General features: G+C 42.2%; 1 protein-coding gene across 1 annotated transcript in view; it reads right to left on the bottom strand.

Annotated features, from left to right (window-relative positions):
* The window catches only part of HDGFL3 (HDGF like 3), a 77,143-nt gene extending 59,433 nt beyond the window's left edge, over nucleotides 1–17,710 (bottom strand). Inside the window, exon 1 of the mRNA XM_068991578.1 lies at nucleotides 17,627–17,710. Within this exon, the coding sequence (XP_068847679.1) occupies nucleotides 17,627–17,710 (84 nt within the window). The remainder of the gene's footprint in view (nucleotides 1–17,626) is intronic.
* Between the last annotated feature and the right edge of the window lie 2,409 nt (nucleotides 17,711–20,119).

Raw genomic sequence — 20,119 nt, 5'->3', positions numbered from 1 at the left:
TTCATCTTCACTTTCTGCCATAAGGGTGGTGTCATCTGCATATCTGAGGTTATTGATATTTCTCCCAGCAATCTTGATTCCAGCTTGTGCTTCTTCCAGCCCAGCGTTTCTCATGATGTACTCTGCATGTAAGTTAAATAAGCAAAGTGACAATATACACCCTTGACGTACTCCTTTTCCTATTTGGAACCAGTCTGTCATTCCATGTCCAGTTATAACTGTTGCTTCCTGACCTGCATATAGGTTTCTCAAGAGGCAGGTCAGGTGGTCTGGTATTCCCATCTCTCTCAGAATTTTCCACAGTTTATTGTGATCCACACAGTCACAGGCTTTGGCATAGTCAATAAAGCAGAAAGAGATGTTTTTCTGGAACTCTCTTGCTTTTTCAGTGATCCAATGGATGTGGGCAATTTGATCTCTGGTTCCTCTGCCTTTTCTAAAACCAGCTTGAACATCTGGAAGTTCACAGTTCACATATTGCTGAAGCCTGGCTTGGAGAGTTTTGAGCATTTACTAGTTAGTGTGTGAGATGAGTGCAATTGTGCGGTAGTTTGAGCATTCTTTGGCATTGCCTTTCTTTGGGATTGGAATGAAAACTGACCTTTTCCAGTCCTGTGGCTACTGCTGAGTTTTCCAAATTTGCTGGCAAATTGAGTGCAGCACTTTCACAGCATCATCTTCCAGGATTTGAAATAGCTCAACTGGAATTCCATCACCTCCACTAGCTTTGTTCATAGTGATGCTTTCTAAGGCCCACTTGACTTCAGATTCCAGGATGTCTGGCTCTACTTGAGTGATCACACGATCGTGGTTATCTTGCTCGTGAAGATCTTTTTTGTACAGTTCTTCTGTGTATTCTTGCCACCTCTTCTTAATATCTTCTGCTTCTGTTAGGTCCATACCATTTCTGTGCTTTATCGAGCCCCTCTTTGCATGAAATGTTCCCTTGGTGTCTCTAATTTTCATGAAGAGATCTCTAGTCAACCTAAATGCTCACCAAAAGATGAACTGATAAAGATGTGTCACATACAGAATGAAATACTACACACCCATAAGAAAGAATGGAATGATGCCATTTGCAACAACATGGGGCTTCCCAGGCAGCATTAGTGGTAAAGAGCCTGCCTGCCAGTGCTGGAGATGTAAGAGACAGGGGTTTGAGTCCTGAGTCTGAAAGATCCCCTGGAGGAGGGCATGGCAACCCACTCCAGTATTCTTGCCTGGAGAATCCCATGGACAGAGGAGCCTGGTGGGCTATAGTCCACAGGATCGCAAAGAATCGGACTCAACTGAAGCAACTTAGCATGCATGAATGCAGCAACATGGGTGGACTTACAGATTATCCTACTGAGTCAGAAAGAGAAAGACAAATACCATATGGTATCACTTATATGTGTAATCTAAAATATAACACATATTAACTTATCTATGAAACCGAAACAGACTCAGAGTCCCTAGGAAACAGACTTGTCGTTGCCAAGGGGAGAGGCAATGGGGAGGGATGGACTGGGAGTTTGGGGTTAGTAGATGCAAACTATCATACATAGAATGGATTAATAACCGGGAACTATATCCAATATCCTGTGATAAACTATAATGGAAAAGCATGTGTGTATATATATATACACACACACACACACACACACGTGTGTGTGTATAAATGAATCACTGCTGTATAACACAACACTGTAAATCAATTATACTTCAATAAATTAAAAAACAGTATGCCAATATGATGTGGATCCCAAACTGTCATCAAATTTCATCATAATGTTCTGAAATGTGCACAAATTTAACAGCAGTTCTATTGTAACGATACACTATAAAACCAAGATACATTTATATATTAACTAGAAATAAAATGACACCAAAATACCCAATTAATAATTTTACATCATACTGTTTTTCTGAAATTACATCCTGTTTACAACATGAATATGCCTTGGGTTCTTTTGTGTTTAACACTCTAACATTGCCCTGGGCTGTATAATAAATCAAATTTCACACTGTTTTCCTCTATTAGAACTACCACCAGACCTCCATTGGTATAGTCCATCATTAGGTGATCAGTAAGATGGAGGCAAACAAAAAGAGCATAATTTGAGGTCTTTATTTTTTAGGATGACTCCCTACATAGTAATCTCTAACTAAAACAGGAATCCTTGGGTTGGGAGGGGTGGCTAGATTAGTTTTGATGATGAACTTATGGTATCTGTGTGTTTGTGTGTGTGTGTGTGTGTGTTAGTTGCTCAGCTGTGTCCGACTCTTTGCGACCACATGGACTGCAGCCTGCCAGGCTTCTCCGTCCATGGGATTTTCCAGCCAAGAATATTGGAGTGGGTTGCCATTTCCTCTTCCATGTGGTACCTGAGAGACAGCTAGATGGAGCTGTCTAGTCAGTAAATGGATGTCTGGATTTGAAGCTCACAATAGTGAATATGGGCCCGAAATAGTGGTTTAGAAGATAGTGGTCTCAAGAATGGTGGCTTGAAGCCAAAGACAGATCTATAAATGTATGGTTAGAGAAGCAGAAGAATCTCTCATGAAGAAAAACACATAAGGGAAGCCAAGGGAAGAGAGTCTTTTAAAGGCAGTGTTAATTTCCACAGAGGCAACAATCAGGATTGAAACGAGTTCTATTATTTGGCAGGAGATGCTGACTTCTGGTTGAGGGGTGAGAAAGAGACAGTTTAGGTCAGTTATTTAAAGAAGCCTGGACCACCAACAAAGGCAGATAGAGAAAGACAGAAGAGATTGTTCTTTCTAGTCTGAAAAGAGAGAGTTAGTGGAGGGGAAGAGACTGATGACTTTAAGTCTATGAGAACAAAACTTTGTTTAGGTCACTTCTCTAACCCCTAGTATCTTTAGGGTACCTGGGACATAACAAGCATTCAAAAGTATTTGCTGAATGTTGAATGAAGAAAGAAAATGAGAGGGGTCAAGCAAGAAGGGGAGGGTCTTAGTAAAGAGGATGGGGAAGAGGTGATGGAGAGAGAGAGAAAAAAATATTTTTTGATCATTTGTTAAACTTCAGACTCCTTATGTTCAAAATTCCTGAAATAACCCTCAAAAGTAGGCATTACTGTCTCCATTTTACAGTCCACAGAAGCTAAGAGATTTGGTACCCAAGGTCATTTGTCTGTTGATGGACACAGACAGGAAGCAGGCATGGCTTCACCTGTGCGAGAAGCTCCTACTCTTCCACGGCACCTTGAAAAAGAACATATAAAATATGAAAATAAAATAATTTGCTGAAAAGAAGGGGGAAAGAAGTTGACCTGGAAAAGGGCAGTAAAAGTATCTACTACCACCTGAGGAGGATGGACAGGGAGCTGACCAGGTCAAGTAAAAGGAATGATGAGCAGAGTTGAGGTCCTAACTGAAATTAACCCTGGAGCAGTACCGTCTGCATGTCTTTGTGATTACGTCTAGCTGGTCTTAGTAGGAGTTTGGCAGTTAAGTGCATGAAAATGTGCACAAGGTGAGAAATAATCATGTAGGAATAATTTTGAAAAGAAAGGAGTAAAGCCGGGAGGTAGTTGTGATACCACAAGGAAATAGAGAGGACAAGGGCTGAGTTTTCAGAGTTTACAATAATACTGAATGAGAAGCAATTCTAGTGGCGTGGAGTCTTCAGTCACCATCATCTCCCTTTCAACAAACTTCTCTAACTGTCCACTCTTGCTGAGCTACCCTACTGCTGTAATTTGCTTTTACAACAAAAAACAAGGGACATGTTTGTTCTGGGTTATCTGATCTCTTGTAGTCAAATAAATCTTTGCCCCAGACAAGGAGCTTATTAAAAAATGAACAGTGGAGATCGTCAAATTTCATAACTCTATCAAACACTTTGTCCTTCCCCTGCGACCCCACATGGCACAAGGCAGGGCCAGTAAGCAACAGCAGTGACAAAAGGCTAAGCGGAGAACCATCAGAGTTCTCGAATACCTGGCTTAACACAAAGATTAACAGAATGTTATCCCTTTTGTTTCCAGATATTTCCACTTAGTATAGTTGGGCTATTTTCCAATAGAAATGTACTTATTTTCTGAGTCATCAGCCAGATGTGAGATCTAAAACTGTTTCCTGTAACTTTTTGGAAATTATCATTTTTGGAAATTGAAGAGTGTCTTACTATCATCAGCATGAGATTTCTCTTCTGAGATTGCTGTATGTAATAGTAGCAAATCTCTTTTTGATTGGACAAAAATGACATAAAGAAAATACAGAATCATTAGAAATGTGTTAGACCCATGACTTTACATATACCTCGGAGGGTACCACAAACCTACCCCACCAAGTCTTCTGGAGTTAAGAAAAGCCCACCAACCCCAGTCATAGATAGCTTGATACCTCCACAGTCTAGTCTCACAAACCCAAGAAGACCCCATATCCTCAATATTATCAGCCAGGGAACACTAGGTGTCAAACAACGTTTATAATTGACTAGTTAGCAAATGTACGAAGCTTATTACCCTCAAGAAGCCATATGTATGAAACTACAATTAGCTTCAAGACAATTATAGGTATATTTACAGTTCAAAGATTAGAAGGAAAATGAGACCAGAAATATTTAACCTGTATACTTTTGGGGATCAAGGAAAACACTGGCCAGGATGGTTAAATGACCTAACATAAAGTAACTTTACAGACTATGGCTAGAGCAGAATAGAAAACTCAGGACTACTAACTCATCTCAAATATTCAACTACTCAGTTCAGTTCAGTTGCTCAGTTATGTCCAGCTCTTTGCAACCCCATGGACTGCAACACACCAGGCCTCCTTCTCCATCACCAACTCCCGGAGTTTACTCAAACTCATGTCCATTGAGTCGGTGATGCCATCAAACCATCTCGTCCTCTGTCGTTCTCCTTCTGGCTTCAATCTTTCCCAACATCAGGGTCTTTTCAAATGAGTCAGCTCTTCGCATCAGGTGGCCAAAGTACTGTAGTTTCAGCTTCAACATCAGTCCTTCAATGAATATTCAGGACTGATTTCCTTTAGAATGGACTGGTTGGATCTCCTTGCAGTCCAAGGGACTCCCAAGAGTCTTCTCCAACACCACAGTTCAAAAGCATCAATTCTTCAGTGCTCACTTTCTTTGCAGTCCAACTCTCACATCCATACATGACCACTGGAAAAACCATAGCCTTGACTAGATGGACCTTTGTTGGCAAAGTAATGTCTGCTTTAAATATGTTGTCTAGGTTGGTCATAACTTTTCTTCCAAGGAAGAAAATTTCTTTTTATTTCATGGCTGCAGTCACTATCTGCAATGATTTTTGAGCCCAAAAAAATAGTCAGCCACTGTTTCCCCATCTATTTGCCATGAAGTGATGGGACTATATGCCATGATCTTAGTTTTCTGAATGTTGAGCTCTAAGCCAACTTTTTCACTTTCCTCTTTCATTTTCATCAAGAGGCTCTTTAGTTCTTCTTCACTTTTCTGCCATAGGGTGGTGTCATCTGCATATCTGAGGTTATTGATATTTCTCCAATCTTGACTCCAGCTTGTGCTTCTTCCAGCCCAGCGTTTCTCATGATGTACTCTGCATATAAGTTAAATAAGCACAGTCACAATATACAGCCTTGATGTACTCCTTTTCCTATTTGGAACCAGTCTGTCATTCCATGTCCAGTTATAACTGTTGCTTCCTGACCTGCATATAGGTTTCTCAAGAGGCAGGTCAGGTGGTCTGGTATTCCCATCTCTCTCAGAATTTTCCACAGTTTATTGTGATCCACACAGTCACAGGCTTTGGCATAGTCAATAAAGCAGAAAGAGATGTTTTTCTGGAACTCTCTTGCTTTTTCAGTGATCCAATGGATGTGGGCAATTTGATCTCTGGTTCCTCTGCCTTTTCTAAATCCAGCTTGAACATCTGGAAGTTCACAGTTCCTGTACTGTTGAAGCCTGGCTTGAAGAATTTTGAGCATTACTTTACCAGCGTGTGAGAGGAGTGCAACTGTCTTTGCGGTTGTTTGAGCATTCTTTGGCATTGCCTTTCTTTGGGATTGGAATGAAAACTGACCTTTTCCAGTCCTGTGGCCACTGCTGAGTTTTCCAAATTTGGCATATTGAGTGCAGCACTTTCACAGCATCATCTTCCAGGATTTGAAATAGCTCAACTGAAATTCCATCACCTCCACTAGCTTTGTTCGTGATGCTTCCTAAGGCCCACCTGACTTCACATTCCAGGATGTCTGGCTGCAGGTGAGTGATCACACCATCATGATTATTTGGGTCATGAAGACTGTTTTTGTACAGTTCTTCTGTGTATTCTTGCCCCCTCTTCTTAATATCTTCTGCTTCTGTTAGTTCCATACCATTTCTGTCTTTTATTGTGCCCATCGTTGCATGAAATATTCCCTTGGTATCTCTAATTTTCTTTAAGAGATCTCTAGTCTTTCCCATTCTACTGTTTTCTTCTATTTTTTTGTCCTGATCTCTCCTTGCTATTCTTTAGAACTCTGCATTCAAATAGGTATATCTTTTCTTTTCTCCTTTGCTTTTTGCTTCTCTTCTTTTCACAGCTATTTGTAAGCTATTCAACTACTACTGTTCTATATAAACATACCACCCACATAGATTGATTTCCCTTTGGCCTAACAGACCAGACCAGTGCTTTTTAAGCTGTAGGTAGTGAAACTGATTTTGTGGGTTACAACCTGATTTTAAACAAGATGAAATATAAAAATATCAGGATGTATCACATTTAGTATGATTTGTGAATAACTTTTTTTAGTGTGTGTATAAAATTAATAATTATTTATTAATATTTATTATAAATTAACATTTACTGTCAGTTATAACCAAAAAGTTTGAAAGCCACTAGACTAGACTGCTACAGAATCAATCAGCAACAATGACTCATTTCCAAGGTCTAAATACTTTTTCAAAATTATTGACTTAATCCTCATGAAGCAGTCCAGTGAAGGAGATAAGAACAGTTATGCCTAGTTTGAAAATAACTGGTCTCATTTTGAAAGTCAAACAGAAGTCTAAAGGGAATTAATTTTCAATCCATTTAACATATACTAACTTTAAAAAACTGAACTGAGATTGTATAATACTGCTCCCTCTAAATATGCATTTCCTCCAAAATTAAAGATGTCATTAGAACAAAAATTCTACTTCAGTAATAAAAAGGAAAAAAGAGATCTAAAGCTATGAGTTTATTTTCTGACGTTTTACCCTACATAAAAGTTTTTTGATCTTCTGTGAAACTCATTTATATATTTGCTAACAACTACTGAACCTAACTGAACCTATCACTTACAACACTTCTCATGTTAATAAACATAGAAGTTACTAGACATTACTAGATAGAAACAAGGAAGTTACTACTGTGTTAGTAAGAATTACACAGTCCGTTTTGAAATGGTACCTCCACTTTGGGGAAGACTTAGAGACTATAATCAAGCTTAGAGAATCCAGTCAGATCTTGAGTCCCAGTAATCAACTGGGAAGAGTGGTTGATTCACAGACCCTTTTTATCTGCCAACACAGTCCAGCTTAATTTGTCCCCAACCTAAAGCTATGTGGAATCTCTAGAGATGGCTCATCACACTCAGAAATCTGAAGGAGGGGTAATAATGGGAAGTCCTCACAACTCCCAGAGCCTAGAGCCAACCCACTATGATAAAGTCACAAGGAAACGGCTGAAACACTTGCCAAACCACAAAAGCACTTACTGAGACTTCACTAGGCTCCTAGTCTGGTGTTTCTAGCAGGTAATTATTAGGTACTTAATTAGCAAACAGTTCCTTCAAGTATATTTTCACATTTGATTACTAGGGAAAAGGATGAGAGTAAGAATTAGCACTCTCCCTATTTTATAAAGAGGTTATAATGAAAAACATAGCAAACCATGACAGTGGTAGAATAAAGTGCTTATCTTTGAACTCCTGGTCTAGTTGTCTTTCCATACATGGCAGGAAGTCTTGCTCAGAAATCTGGAGGATGTCATTCTAAAGGTTTGAGCTCACCCATCTTTAGATTATTTCACTCTTTTTATCTCTATGTGGCTCTCTGTAACCATACAGATGTTACTTACCTGACTATAGCAAATTTTGATCAAGAAAGAAGATAAAAGAAAAATTCAATTCCTACCTCTATTTTAATCAGCTGAAAGGAGATTATGTACACAAATGGCAGGAAATGCACAAAGGAAAAGGCTGGTATACAATCTTGGAATGCAGTAAACTGGCAAGAAGCTGCACAAGCTAGTAGTAGTTCTTATGATGCAGCTTCTAGGCTCTACTTAACAGTAACTTTCATGACTACCCTACTTGATGGTCAAAGGAGACAGGTTCTCTCACACATAAAGGTTTTGGAAACTACACCAAGTCAACATCATGCTATTCATTCAGAATTGATTTTAATGAGTCTCAGCTTTCTTTAAATGTACAACTAATACTTATTTTTATACTGCCTTGTGTCAAAGCGCTTTCAAAGAGATATGGACTAAAGATAATATAATAAATGTTATAATAGTAAATCTCTGAAGATTTCTAGCTTCACAGCAACTCGTGAGCCCTACAAACACACGTCAGTATGTATGGCCATGTTGTTTAGTTGCCAACTCGTGTCTGACTCTTTTGCCATTTCATGGACTGTAGCCCACCAGGCTCCTCTATCCATGGAGTCTCCCAGGCAAGAATACTAGAAGAGGTTGCCATTTCCTTCTTAAGGGGATCTTTCCAACCCAGGGATCAAACTTGCATCTCCTGCATTGGCAGGCAGATGCTTTACCGCTGAGCCACTAGGGAAACCCCCAACATAACGTGAAATGCTTCTTCAGTCCTTAACCCAATCTGGTATCATTTTTCTTATGTTCTGTGGCATTCTTAATAGTCTAGAATTAAGACTTAAGTGTCTTTAGGTGAAAGTCCTTGTTCTCTAATGGGGATATCGATCTCATAGTAGTGTTATATATACTCATTCTAACTTGATAACAAGATGAGTTCAGTTCAGTCGCTCAGTCGTGTCCGACTCTTTTCAGCCCCATGAATTGCAGCACGCCAGGCCTCCCTGTCCATCACCAACTCTCGGAGTCCACCTAAACTCATGTCCATCGAGTCAGTGATGCCATCCAGCCATCTCATCCTCTCTTGTCCCCTTCTCCTCCTGCCCCCAATCCCTCCCAGCATCAGGGTCTTTTCCAATGAGTCAACTCTTCGCATGAGGGCCAAAGTATTGGAGTTTCAGCTTCGGCATCAGTTCATCCGATGATATACATTATTGATATAAATACATATATTTTGCCTAATAACCAAAATTAATTCCATCAAGTATTCGTTAAATGGGGAGACTGGAGGACTGACATAAATACACTGCCTGTGTAAAACAGCTAGCTAGGGGGAAGCTGCTGCATAGCACCGGGAGCTCAGCTCAGTGCGCTATGATGACCTAGAGGGTGGGATGGAGGTCCAAGAGGGAAAGGATGTATTTAAACATATAGTTGACTCACTTCATTGTATGGCAAAAACTAATGCAACATGGTAAAGCCATTATATTGCAATAAAAATAATTGTGCTTATTAAATTAACAAAGGCTTTCAAAAGTTTGAATCATCTAACTTTTAATGAATATGTGAGAAGACAAGTGTTCTCTTATTCTGGTTGTGGTTAACATAGTGAAAAGTTTATAATACAAAGCTTTAAAATACGCATATGCCCCTCGACTCAGATAATTTCCAGAGATTTGTCCTAAGGAAATAACTAGTGATTTAGCCAAAAGAATGTTTCTCAGAGTATTCTTTTATAGTATAAAACTATTAATAAACTAAAAGTCCTATAATAGGTAGTTATAATTTATAAAAATAGTCCATGTCATAAATTATCAGATGGCTGTTACAAATAATGTTACAGAAACATATTCACTGCCACTGAAAGTCTTCTAAAGATATAGTGTTTAGTGGGGGAAAAGATGGAAAACTGTATATATTACAAAAATTATGTACCTACTGTTATAGGTACATATTCATGATGCTTACATGTATGTCTAGGGAAATTAATCTTTCTAGGATGAACATTCTAGTGTAATAAAATTTTGTTACACAGGTGGAATTAATACATAACATGAAGGTCAGTCCATTCTCTCTTTAAATAAAGACAGTTTAAACAGTTTACAGTATGAGCAAAGTGTTTTTGGTGCAAGGAACACTGTTGACTTTTAATGGTAATCTACAGTCAGTACTTCTACTCTGTGGTGAAGGAGCAATTAAAAAAAAATTCTAATTAGTTAGACATTTTAGTAAAATATATTAAAGATGAATTATTAGAAAAATAAAAGATATACAAATACAAACCTCATTTTAAAATCAGATTCACAAACAAAAGGTTACTTTATCAAATAGCTAAAAAAGATTCTAAACTCCTGCTCTCAATTTCTATACCTATCTTGTCAGTGATAGGTAGCAATCCACAGACCATGCTTTCGGTAGTACTACTTGAAATGATTAAGAAGCCTGTTCACAGTGGACTAATAACTGTATTGAGTGGGCTATATTTTGATCAAATATCTGGAGACTCTTCTGCAATAGAAAATCTTTCTCCAACAAATAGGAAGATTTGGGCTCTTCCTTTGTCATGCTTACTATACTTATTAAGTCTATAATGTTTTTCTAAGGCTAACAGACATTTTCAACAAAGTTATGTATCATTTTAAACCATCATTTTCCAAAAGAATCAAACATGATCTCATATAGTGAAACTAAGAGAATTAATATTTTTCTAATCATGGGGCAACAAGTAGTCATTCAGTTCAGTCGCTCAGTCGTGTCCGACTCTTTGCGACTCCATGAATCGCAGCACGCCAGGCCTCCCTGTAGTCATTAGGGCGTTCCAAAAGTGATATGACAGAAACAGATTCACCTGGTTGAAAAGGAAGCAATGGAAAACGTTGGTAGTGAGAATTTAAGTTATTGATCTGCTCCCAGGGTTGAGCAGAAGAAAATGAGACAGCGTGCCAGTTCCTTGGTGATGCGAATACAGTCTCTCAGGGAAAGGGTGCATGAGCCTGTGCCACTCTACACGAGGAATGAACCAATGATGGACCTCCATGAACTCAGGACAAAAGTAATAAAGATTATAAACACCTTACTTTATGTTGAGATTAAGAAGAATTTAAGGCTCAGCTGATTCTCTGAAAACATGTAGTCTGGTCTGTAGAAATAAACCTGCTAGGTTCATAACCTAGCAGTCTATTGTTGAAGGAAAAACAGACAAAGAAACCAGCAAAGTGCTATGTTAGAAACTGAAAATTCCCAACCAGTATGCACATTAATAGAGGGTATGGTACCACTTCCCAGGTGGCACTAGTGGTAAAGAACCCATCTGCCAATGCAGGAGACCTAAGAGACCTGGGTTCGATCCCTGGGTAGGCAAGATCCCCTGGAGTAGGATATGGCAACCCACTCCAGTCTTCTTGCCTGGAGAATCCCATGCACAGAGGAGCCTGGTTGGCTACAGCTCATAGGGTCGCAAAGAGTTGGACACCCAAGGAAGCAACTTAGCATGCATGGTATATTACTTTAATCACTCCATTACAGTATTTTTAAATTGCTGCAAGTTTAACCTGTTGGTATAAAAATGAAAAAATATACCTAGTATAGCGCCTTACATACAGTAGGTGCTCAAAAAAGGTACAGCTCTTTGAACTGTTGCAGATGGTCAGGTCAAATGCTTTATTCTTGTATTCTTGAGTTTTAACAAGTGAGAGGTTGATCACTAGATCAAAAATATGAAGCGTAATGAATGATTTAGTATGAAAGGAACAGAAAGACTCTAGTGCAGTTAAACAAAAGACAGATGTAGAACACAGAACTAAAAAGAAGCCTCAAGGAAAGTTATGAAGTAATAAATGAAGTTTCTCAAATAGTCAAAAGGGAATAGAAAGATGTAACATTGTAGGACTGAAGCCTTAAAGGAAAACATTTCTTACTGAAAGCTAAGAAGGGTGAAATTTAATCCATGAAAAAGCTTGGAGTATTACATTTTTTTTTCCCTCACCTCATACAAACTGCATGTTTTTTTTTTTTTTTTAAACTGAGGCATTACATATGGGAAAGTCGCTGAGTTGTGTCCGACTCTTTGCGACCTCATGGACTATAGAGTCCATGGGATTCTCCAGGCCAGAATACTGGACTGGGTAGCCATTCCCTTCTCCAAGGGATCTTCCCAACCCAGGGATCAAACCCAGGTCTCCTGCATTGCAGGCAGATTCTTTACCAGCTGAGCTACCAGAGAAGCCCCATAATATATGCAACAGTGCAAAAACCCCACATGTGCAAGTTTGATAAATTTTTACATATGTACAAACCCAGATCAAGGTATGGAACATTTCCAGTGCCTCCTCCCAGTCAAGGGTGACAGAGGATGAGATGGTTGGATGGCATTACTGACTTAATGGACATTTATGAGTTTGAGACCCTGGGAGATAGTGAAGGACAGGAAAGCCTGGTATGCTGCAATCCATGGGGTCACAGAATTGGACACAACTTAGCAACTGAACAACAACCAGTCAGTAACCCTACCATCACCTCCACCTACCACAGACTGATGACCATTGATCAGTTCTGCCTGTTTTTGAATATCATGGGATCATTCTGAATGTACTCTCTTGTATCTGGCTGTTTTCAGTCAATCTTGTATTTTTGAGATTCATCCATATTTTTGTGGGCATTAGTAGTCTGTTCCTTTTTATGGCTGAGTAGTACTTCACTGTACACATACACTACAAATTTGCTTAACTGTTCTTGTGTTGATGGGCATCTGGGTTGTTTTCAACCTTCTGCTTTTATGGATAAAGGTGCTATTATGAGTATTGCTGTATAAGTCTTTTGGTGGACATAAAAACTCATTTCTCTTGGATATATGCCTAGAACAGACTGTTAGGTCACAAGGTTGCCACAGATCAGGGCCCTTTTCTAAAGTGATTGTATCAGTTTACTCTATTAACAATGTTTGAGAATTCTCACATAAAGTTTAATTTTAAAAAGCTCTTTAGTTGAAACACAGAGCTTTAAGACATTTTTTGGTATTCCTTCTTTTAGAGGAGTAACATAAGCAGATTTCTCACACGTCAGGAAATACACAAGATGATTTTAATAGGTATGAGGAAAAAAAGTACAATTCCTATTTTAGTTTATTCTTTTGCCCAAAAAGTAAACTTTACTAATATTTAATATATAAATTAACATTAGTGTGTTTTAGATGGTTATATTTACCTATTGTCATTTGTGTGTGCCTGGCTGAGCAAAATTATGGGACATCTACTACTAACAGAATTCTCCCTAAATGAACAAGCTAAAGGAGTCCTGCAAAAGCTGTTAGTCACTCAGTCATATCCGACTCTGTGACACCATGGACTGCAGCCCACCATGTTCCTCTGTCTATGGGATTCTCCAGGCAAGAAACTGTACAGTGTTGCCATTCCCTTCTCCAGGGGATTTTCCCAACCCAGGAATCGAACCTGGGTCTCTTGCATTGCAGGCAGATTCTTTACCATCTGAGCCACAAAGGAAACCCCTACATTGGTCCTACAAAGATGACATGAATAATATAAGCACAAGCAAGCAAGGAAATGGCCAACCTGACCATTATTTATTTCTTTAGAAGATTAAAAACTCTGACATTCTAGTCAGGTTTCACAAGCAGTAGGCAAAAAAAATCCAAAACTTAGAACTTTTAAAAATATAAACTTAATTTAGTACTATTAATGACATTTTGCCAATAAGAATTTTAAAACACAAAATATCCTCTAAATCATGTCATCCCTATTAGTTTCTTTTTGCCTTTATTTTACAGTGTAGATAACAGTGCAAAGAACATGTACATATAATTTTAAAATAAATGTACACATATTAGAGGTGCCCATGCTCAATTTTTTTTAACCAATAATGTACATACTCAAAAAGATTCAGAAACTCATTTTACCACAACTGTTTTTTAGTATTAATTTAGTTTATCTTCAGGCATAAATGAACTTCTAATTTTTAAAGTTATATACAGTGGCTCAGACAGTAAAGAATCTGCCCCCAATGCGGGAGACCCAGATTTGATCCCTGGGTCCAGAAGATACCTTGAAGAAGGAAATGGCAATCCACTCCAATATTCTTGCCTGGAGATTTCCATGGACAGAGGAGCCTGGTGGGCTATAGTCCACGGGGTTGCAAAGAGTCGGACATGACTGAGCGACTAACATGTTCACTTCACTTTCACAAGTATTCCCATCAGAAACAGCCAGCTGCTATTTAATGTTAAAACAACACATGTGAAAAGGCGAGAGGACAAGAACCGCCTGGGGAAAGGCATGAGGGAACTTTCCTGGGTAGTGGTACTGTTCTATGCCGGTAGGGGCTTGCCTTCCACCAGTGTACCCATTTGTCAAACTCCCTGAATGGTATATTTACAGTAAGTGTGTTTCAGTCTACATAAATTTTACCTCAAAAGGAAAAAGGGGATCTATTAAAAGTATTGACCTCTAGTTAATGACTTGATGGACATGACTTTGAGGAAACTTCTGAAGTTGGTGATGGACAGGGAAGCCTGGCGTGCTGTAGTCCACAGGGTCACAAAGAGTTGGACATGACTGAGCGGCTGAACTGACTGTACTGAGTTAACGATACACATGCTCAACTGTGTAGGAGTAAATTATAATGATGGGTGCAACTTACTGTGAGGTGCATTAAAATAAGATGGACTGCTATACACCTAGAGGGATGGATATATAAACAAATATTAAGTACAGTAAAATGTTAAGTGTGGAAATCTAGGTGGTAAGATATATGGCCGTTCACTGTACAGATTTTTTAAAACTTTTCCATATATTTGAAATTTTTCATGATAAAATGTTGGACAAGAAACAAATTTACTGAAGAGTTGAAAATTTTAAATAGTGTAGTGATACAGGGGAAAAGTTAGAAATCCAAAAAGGAAAAAAGGAAGGAACATTCAATACCACTGCTTAGTGTTTTTACATACACTATACCTGTGAGGTGAGAATTATCCCTATTTTACAGACTAGTAAACAGAAACTTGGAAAGACTACAGAACATGCCCCAGGACACAGAGTGTGAAGCCCAGCCAAAAGCTGAAACCAACCTGATCAAATTTACCAGAGGTCTGAATTCTCTTGGCTCACATTCCTCATAAGGGGATTCCTAGAACTAAAACAAATGTCATCTCTACAGCACGGAAGTCACTTCTCCATTCCATGTGGATCAGCTCTATTAGAAAGCTCCTCCCCATAGCCTGAAAAAAACTGTCTCCCCCATGTTCTTCCTGTGTTTGACTCCTTGTGGCCATACAGAATTCAGGGCTGGCCTTCAAATCAAGCAGTAGTATTGAAATCTGAATAATTAGGATTTTTCCCCTGTAAGTATTTTATAATATCATCATCTACAAAGCTATAGCTAGATGTAAAGTAGGGATACTATCTCCTAGAATTGGTAAGAAAATAAAATGAGAACACTTGAAACATTCAACTGTAGCTCAAGAAGAGCAGAAACTCAAATGGCTCCTTCTTTTTCTAAACTTTACCTTTATTTGGAAATTACAGCATGCCACTCATTATAAAATATTTTAGAAAGTTACGGAGACTTAGGTCCTTTCCTTGAGGAACTCATTGTAATGTGAACAGACAGATTTCCCCCCTGTATTTACTGCATCTTATCTAACAATGTAATTGACTTTACTTCCTCATTTTACTTTCCATTTTCCCTTGGTATGGAGTTAAAACTCCTAGGAATCTTATGTACAATTAAATATACAACTAGGACCACTTCTGCAGCACGTTTTTGTTTCAAAATCACTACAGGTGGCCAACCTATGCAAGCAACATGTTAATAAAATTTTAAGTCTATTTTCTTTTTGACTCTCAGGAAATATTTTTCAAAGATAAGATTAAAGAAAGCCATTGTGTTACAAGAAAATGACCAACTGGTGATGATAACTTTTAATTTACTTTTGACTATGTATAAACATATGTGCCCTGTAACTGTTTATTTCTTACTTGAAGAGTATATTCAAGGGATTCTCTAAAGGACTCCTAAAGTAACAAATCTTGCCCTATATATATATATACATATATATATGAAGAAATAATCCATTATTCTACCATGAACTTTGATACAGTTCAGATACGGATAAAAGTTATTTGCACAGCCTCATGAAATCTGAATGAGACTGTTTTTTTCCCCTTGAAATCTGAGGTTGTTAGTGTTGGAAGAAATCCTAGAGATGATCATTTTATAGTTGCAGAAATGGATATTCCGACAGTCCAAATGATCAGCCCATAACAGAGCCCAGACCAGATGCCAGGGTCCCCCAATTCCTGACCCAGTGTTCTTCCTATTTTACAAGCATGACAAACTGAAAAAAAAAAAAAAAAAAAAGGATTATGTCCGTCCATTACTTCAACTTCACTAAATTTCAGTCTGGCCACCCATGATATCACTTCTTTTTGTGAATGGGTGTATTTGGTGGCGAGAGGGGGGGAGCGGGGCGGGTAGGGGGAGTCTTGGGTATCTTCACTGGCATATAATACAACATTTTTAGAGTTTTCATTCATATTTATGCTACCACTATTTCCCATGTCTACTTCTATTCCTCAAGGATACCAATTCAGACTTGAACATGCTTTGACCCTCCTTTCCACTACATTTCTTATGTCAAGCAATTAACTACCAACTATTATAAAAGTAAAAGGGATTGATTTTAAAACACAAAGCACACATGCTAGTAAAGGGCCTGGTAAAAAAAATTTAATGTTATGTATTACATGTCGATGCCTTCTAGAGAAAAAGCACAGCAACAACTCTGCTTATGGGAAGAGAGAGCTATTGTGGACTGAGGTGGGGGGACAAGGATGAGGTCTGGAATCCGACCTAAAACAAATATGGAGGTGAAAAGGCATAAGGAGCTTCCGGGACCCACTAGCCAGTGGCAAGCTGCCAGCTCCTGACTATTCGGTGTCGGTTTAAAAGAAGCAGGGGCACCGGGGATGCTTGTACCCCAGGACAATGATGGAGCAGGTAGGGCACCCAGAATCGCGCTCAGGGAAAACTCAACAAGTCTGGATGGCGAAGGATGCTCTGCGAGATGGATGAACGACTGCCAAGAGGCTGCCGCTGGCTCGGAATGACCACTGCCCCTTTCCAGGATCGACGCCGCGGGCGCCCGCCGGCTCGCGGACAGCCATTTGCACTACGCTCCTCTACGTGCCCCGACGTTCGCCCCGAGACCGCCGAGTCCGCCAACCACCCTGCCCCGGGCGATGCCTCTGCTCCAGGCCCACTTCCCGGCGAAGCGGGCTCCCAGTCACCGCCGGCTTTCCGGGAGGAAGGCAGCAGCTGGCCTGCAGGGGCCGGAGCCGCCTTCGAAAGTGGGCGGAAGGATGGCCGCCCTCGCGGGGTGCGGGCGCGGCCCGCGGGAACCCTCGCCTCCGGCGCGGCCGAGTTCTCTCTGCGCAGCGCCGCCCGAGCCCTCAGCCCCGGCCGCAGTCGGCCGCTCGCGGCGGGCTCCGCGCTCCGGGCTGAGGCGATGGGGAAAAGGGGCGGGCGCGCCATCATGAAGGGGAAAATGGTGGGCGGGCGGGCCCGCGCGCCGCCGCCGTACTCACCCGGGCGGGCCAGTGCGGATAGCCCTTCATCTTGGCGAAGACCAGGTCGCCCGCCTTGTACTCGCGGGGCCGCGGACGCGCCATCCCTGCCGCTCCCCTTCTTGGTCGTCCTTGGGCGCCGCGAAGATGCCGGGAGGCCGCCCCCCCGCGGGCCGACGGACTGCGCCGCGCTCCCCGCGGGCCTCGAGCCGGGCGGGCGGGCGGACTAGCGGCCGCTCCGACGAGGGGAAGCGTCGAGGCGGCGGCTGAGGCGAGGGGGTGGGCGGGGGGCTCAGCAGGCCCGGCAAATCACCGCCCGGCAGCGGGGGAGGGGAGCCCCCGGCCGCTCGGCTCTTGCCCGCGCCCAGGTCCCCGCCGCCGCCGCGCGCTGCTCACAGGCGCCGCGTCGCCTGCCTCATGCCGCCGCCGCCGGCCTCCTTCCCGGGCTCCCGGGCGCGGCGCGAGCAGCGGGCCTCGCGCCTCCTCCGAATTCCTCCTCGGGCAGCGACCGCAAACACGATCTTATTATTGTTCTCGCGCGCGCTCAGCATCCCCCCCCCACACACCCCACTTCCCGCTCCCCACCCCTCCCCTCCAGCGCCGGCCGGTTAATTCCTAGGTACACGGCCGGCTTTCGCGCAGAAACCGAGCGCGCCAGCCCGGCTGCTCGGCGGGCGGGCGGGCGAGTGGTAGGTACGTCCTCCCCCAGCACCGAAGCCCGCGCCGGGCGGGCAGCAGCGCCTACTCCGAAGGCCGCCCGCCGCCCGCTCTCTTTTGTTCTTGGCCTGGAACTGCCAGCCGCAGCCCAGCCAATCACCACCTGGCCGCCCCCCTCCCCACAGGTCCGCGCCACCTCGGGGGCGCTCCCACCAGCCCCCAGTCCCACGCCCACCTCCCGCTGACAGATCTCCCGCGCGGCTCCCCCCGCCCCCCGGCGCGGGCCGCTTCTACGAGTGCGCTCGGCTGAGGGGGGCACAAAGGCGCCCCAGAGCATCAGGCTGATGGAAGAAGCACTGGGGTCAGCGACCTTGTGGTGGTGGGGGGGGGTCTCACCCTAGGTCTGCCCTTCACAGTGCGGTGTGACCCACCCAGGGCAAGCCGTTTAACCGAAGTCACCGAAGGTTTTCTAATTTGCCGAGCGGGACAGTCGGGATTCGAACACGGATCTCCGTAACTTCAGAGTCCGTCAGCGGTTATGCCTTTCGGGGTGCGTCCGCCGTCCAGGCCTGTAGTTTTGTGAAAGGGACATCTTCTGGTACTCGTTTCCAATCCTGGCAACATTTTGGACAGAGTTTTTGTTTTTTAATCTGCCCAAAGAACGAATGAATGAACGCCGCCTCTTTCATCATCCTGGAGCTCACCTTTAAGAAGCAGGCTGCCGCGGCTCCTGAGCGTAACGGACTTTGGTCCTCAGCTTCTTTCCTTGCTTGTGTCTGTCCCTCTCCCAGGCTTTCCTGCAGTTTCTCCCAGCATCTGCTTTCCTCACTCGCCCTGTAGAATCGTGTGTGTGTTTTAACCCCTGTTGTTCTTTTATCCAGGGCTTCGGATAATGGGGCGTTAAATTCTCTAGACTTCCTGTGAATTGTTTACTTTAATAGTGCTTGACTTTATCTGCTAACGGCATTCCCTTACTCCTTGCATCTGGTGATTTTTTCCTTTTGAGATATTTACCGTTCCTCAATAGTCCTACATTTTCCTCTTTTCTAGCTGTAGACTAGGTCCTTTTGCCTCTCTTGCCTGTGTCAGTCCTTTAGAGCTGCTATATAACAAACTATCATAATTACTATAGGCTGGGTGACTTTCAAACCTCAGAAATTTATTTCTCACAGTCCTGGAGGCTGGGAGGTCCAAGATCAAGGCATAGCAATTCAGTTGTCTCCTGAGGGCCTGCTTCCTATTTCACAAAAAAATAGCCTTTTCTTCGTGTTACTACATGGGGTGAGGGGTAGAGGGGAGGAGGGTGAAACTCTCTGGGATCTCTTAATCTCATTGATGAGGTCTCCGTCTTCATAGGGATTCCCACTTGGCAGTAGTGGTAAAGAATCTGCCTGCCAATGCAGGTGATGCAAGAGATGCAGGTTTGATCCCTGGATCGGGAAGATCCCCTGGAGTAGGAAATGGCATCCCACTCCAGTATCCTTGCCTGGAAAATTCCATGGGCACAGGAGCCTGGTGGGCAGAGGAACCTGGCGGGCTACAGTTTATGAAGTCACAAAAGAGTCAGACATGACTGAGCACACACACACACCCACACACACCATCCTCATGACCTAATCACCTCCCAAAGGTCCCACTTCCAAATACATTGGGCATTAGGTTTTAACATGAATTTTGGGAGGATACAGACATTCAGTCTGCAGCAGGCTGCTCATGTGTATCCCACTTGTAGGACTGCCATGTGTACCTGTCATCGTGTCATCATGCCCTGCCTTTGAACCTGTGAATGGTTCCTATATCGTCTTATGCCAAACCTAAATCCCTCTGACCAGCTGCCAAAGCCCTGACTGTTGGCTG

The sequence above is a fragment of the Capricornis sumatraensis genome, chromosome 19 (assembly GCF_032405125.1).
Source record: "Capricornis sumatraensis isolate serow.1 chromosome 19, serow.2, whole genome shotgun sequence".
Classification (NCBI taxonomy): Eukaryota; Metazoa; Chordata; class Mammalia; order Artiodactyla; family Bovidae; genus Capricornis; species Capricornis sumatraensis.
The sequence above is the reverse complement of the archived record's forward strand: the minus strand, read 5'-3'. Positions and strand labels throughout refer to the sequence as shown.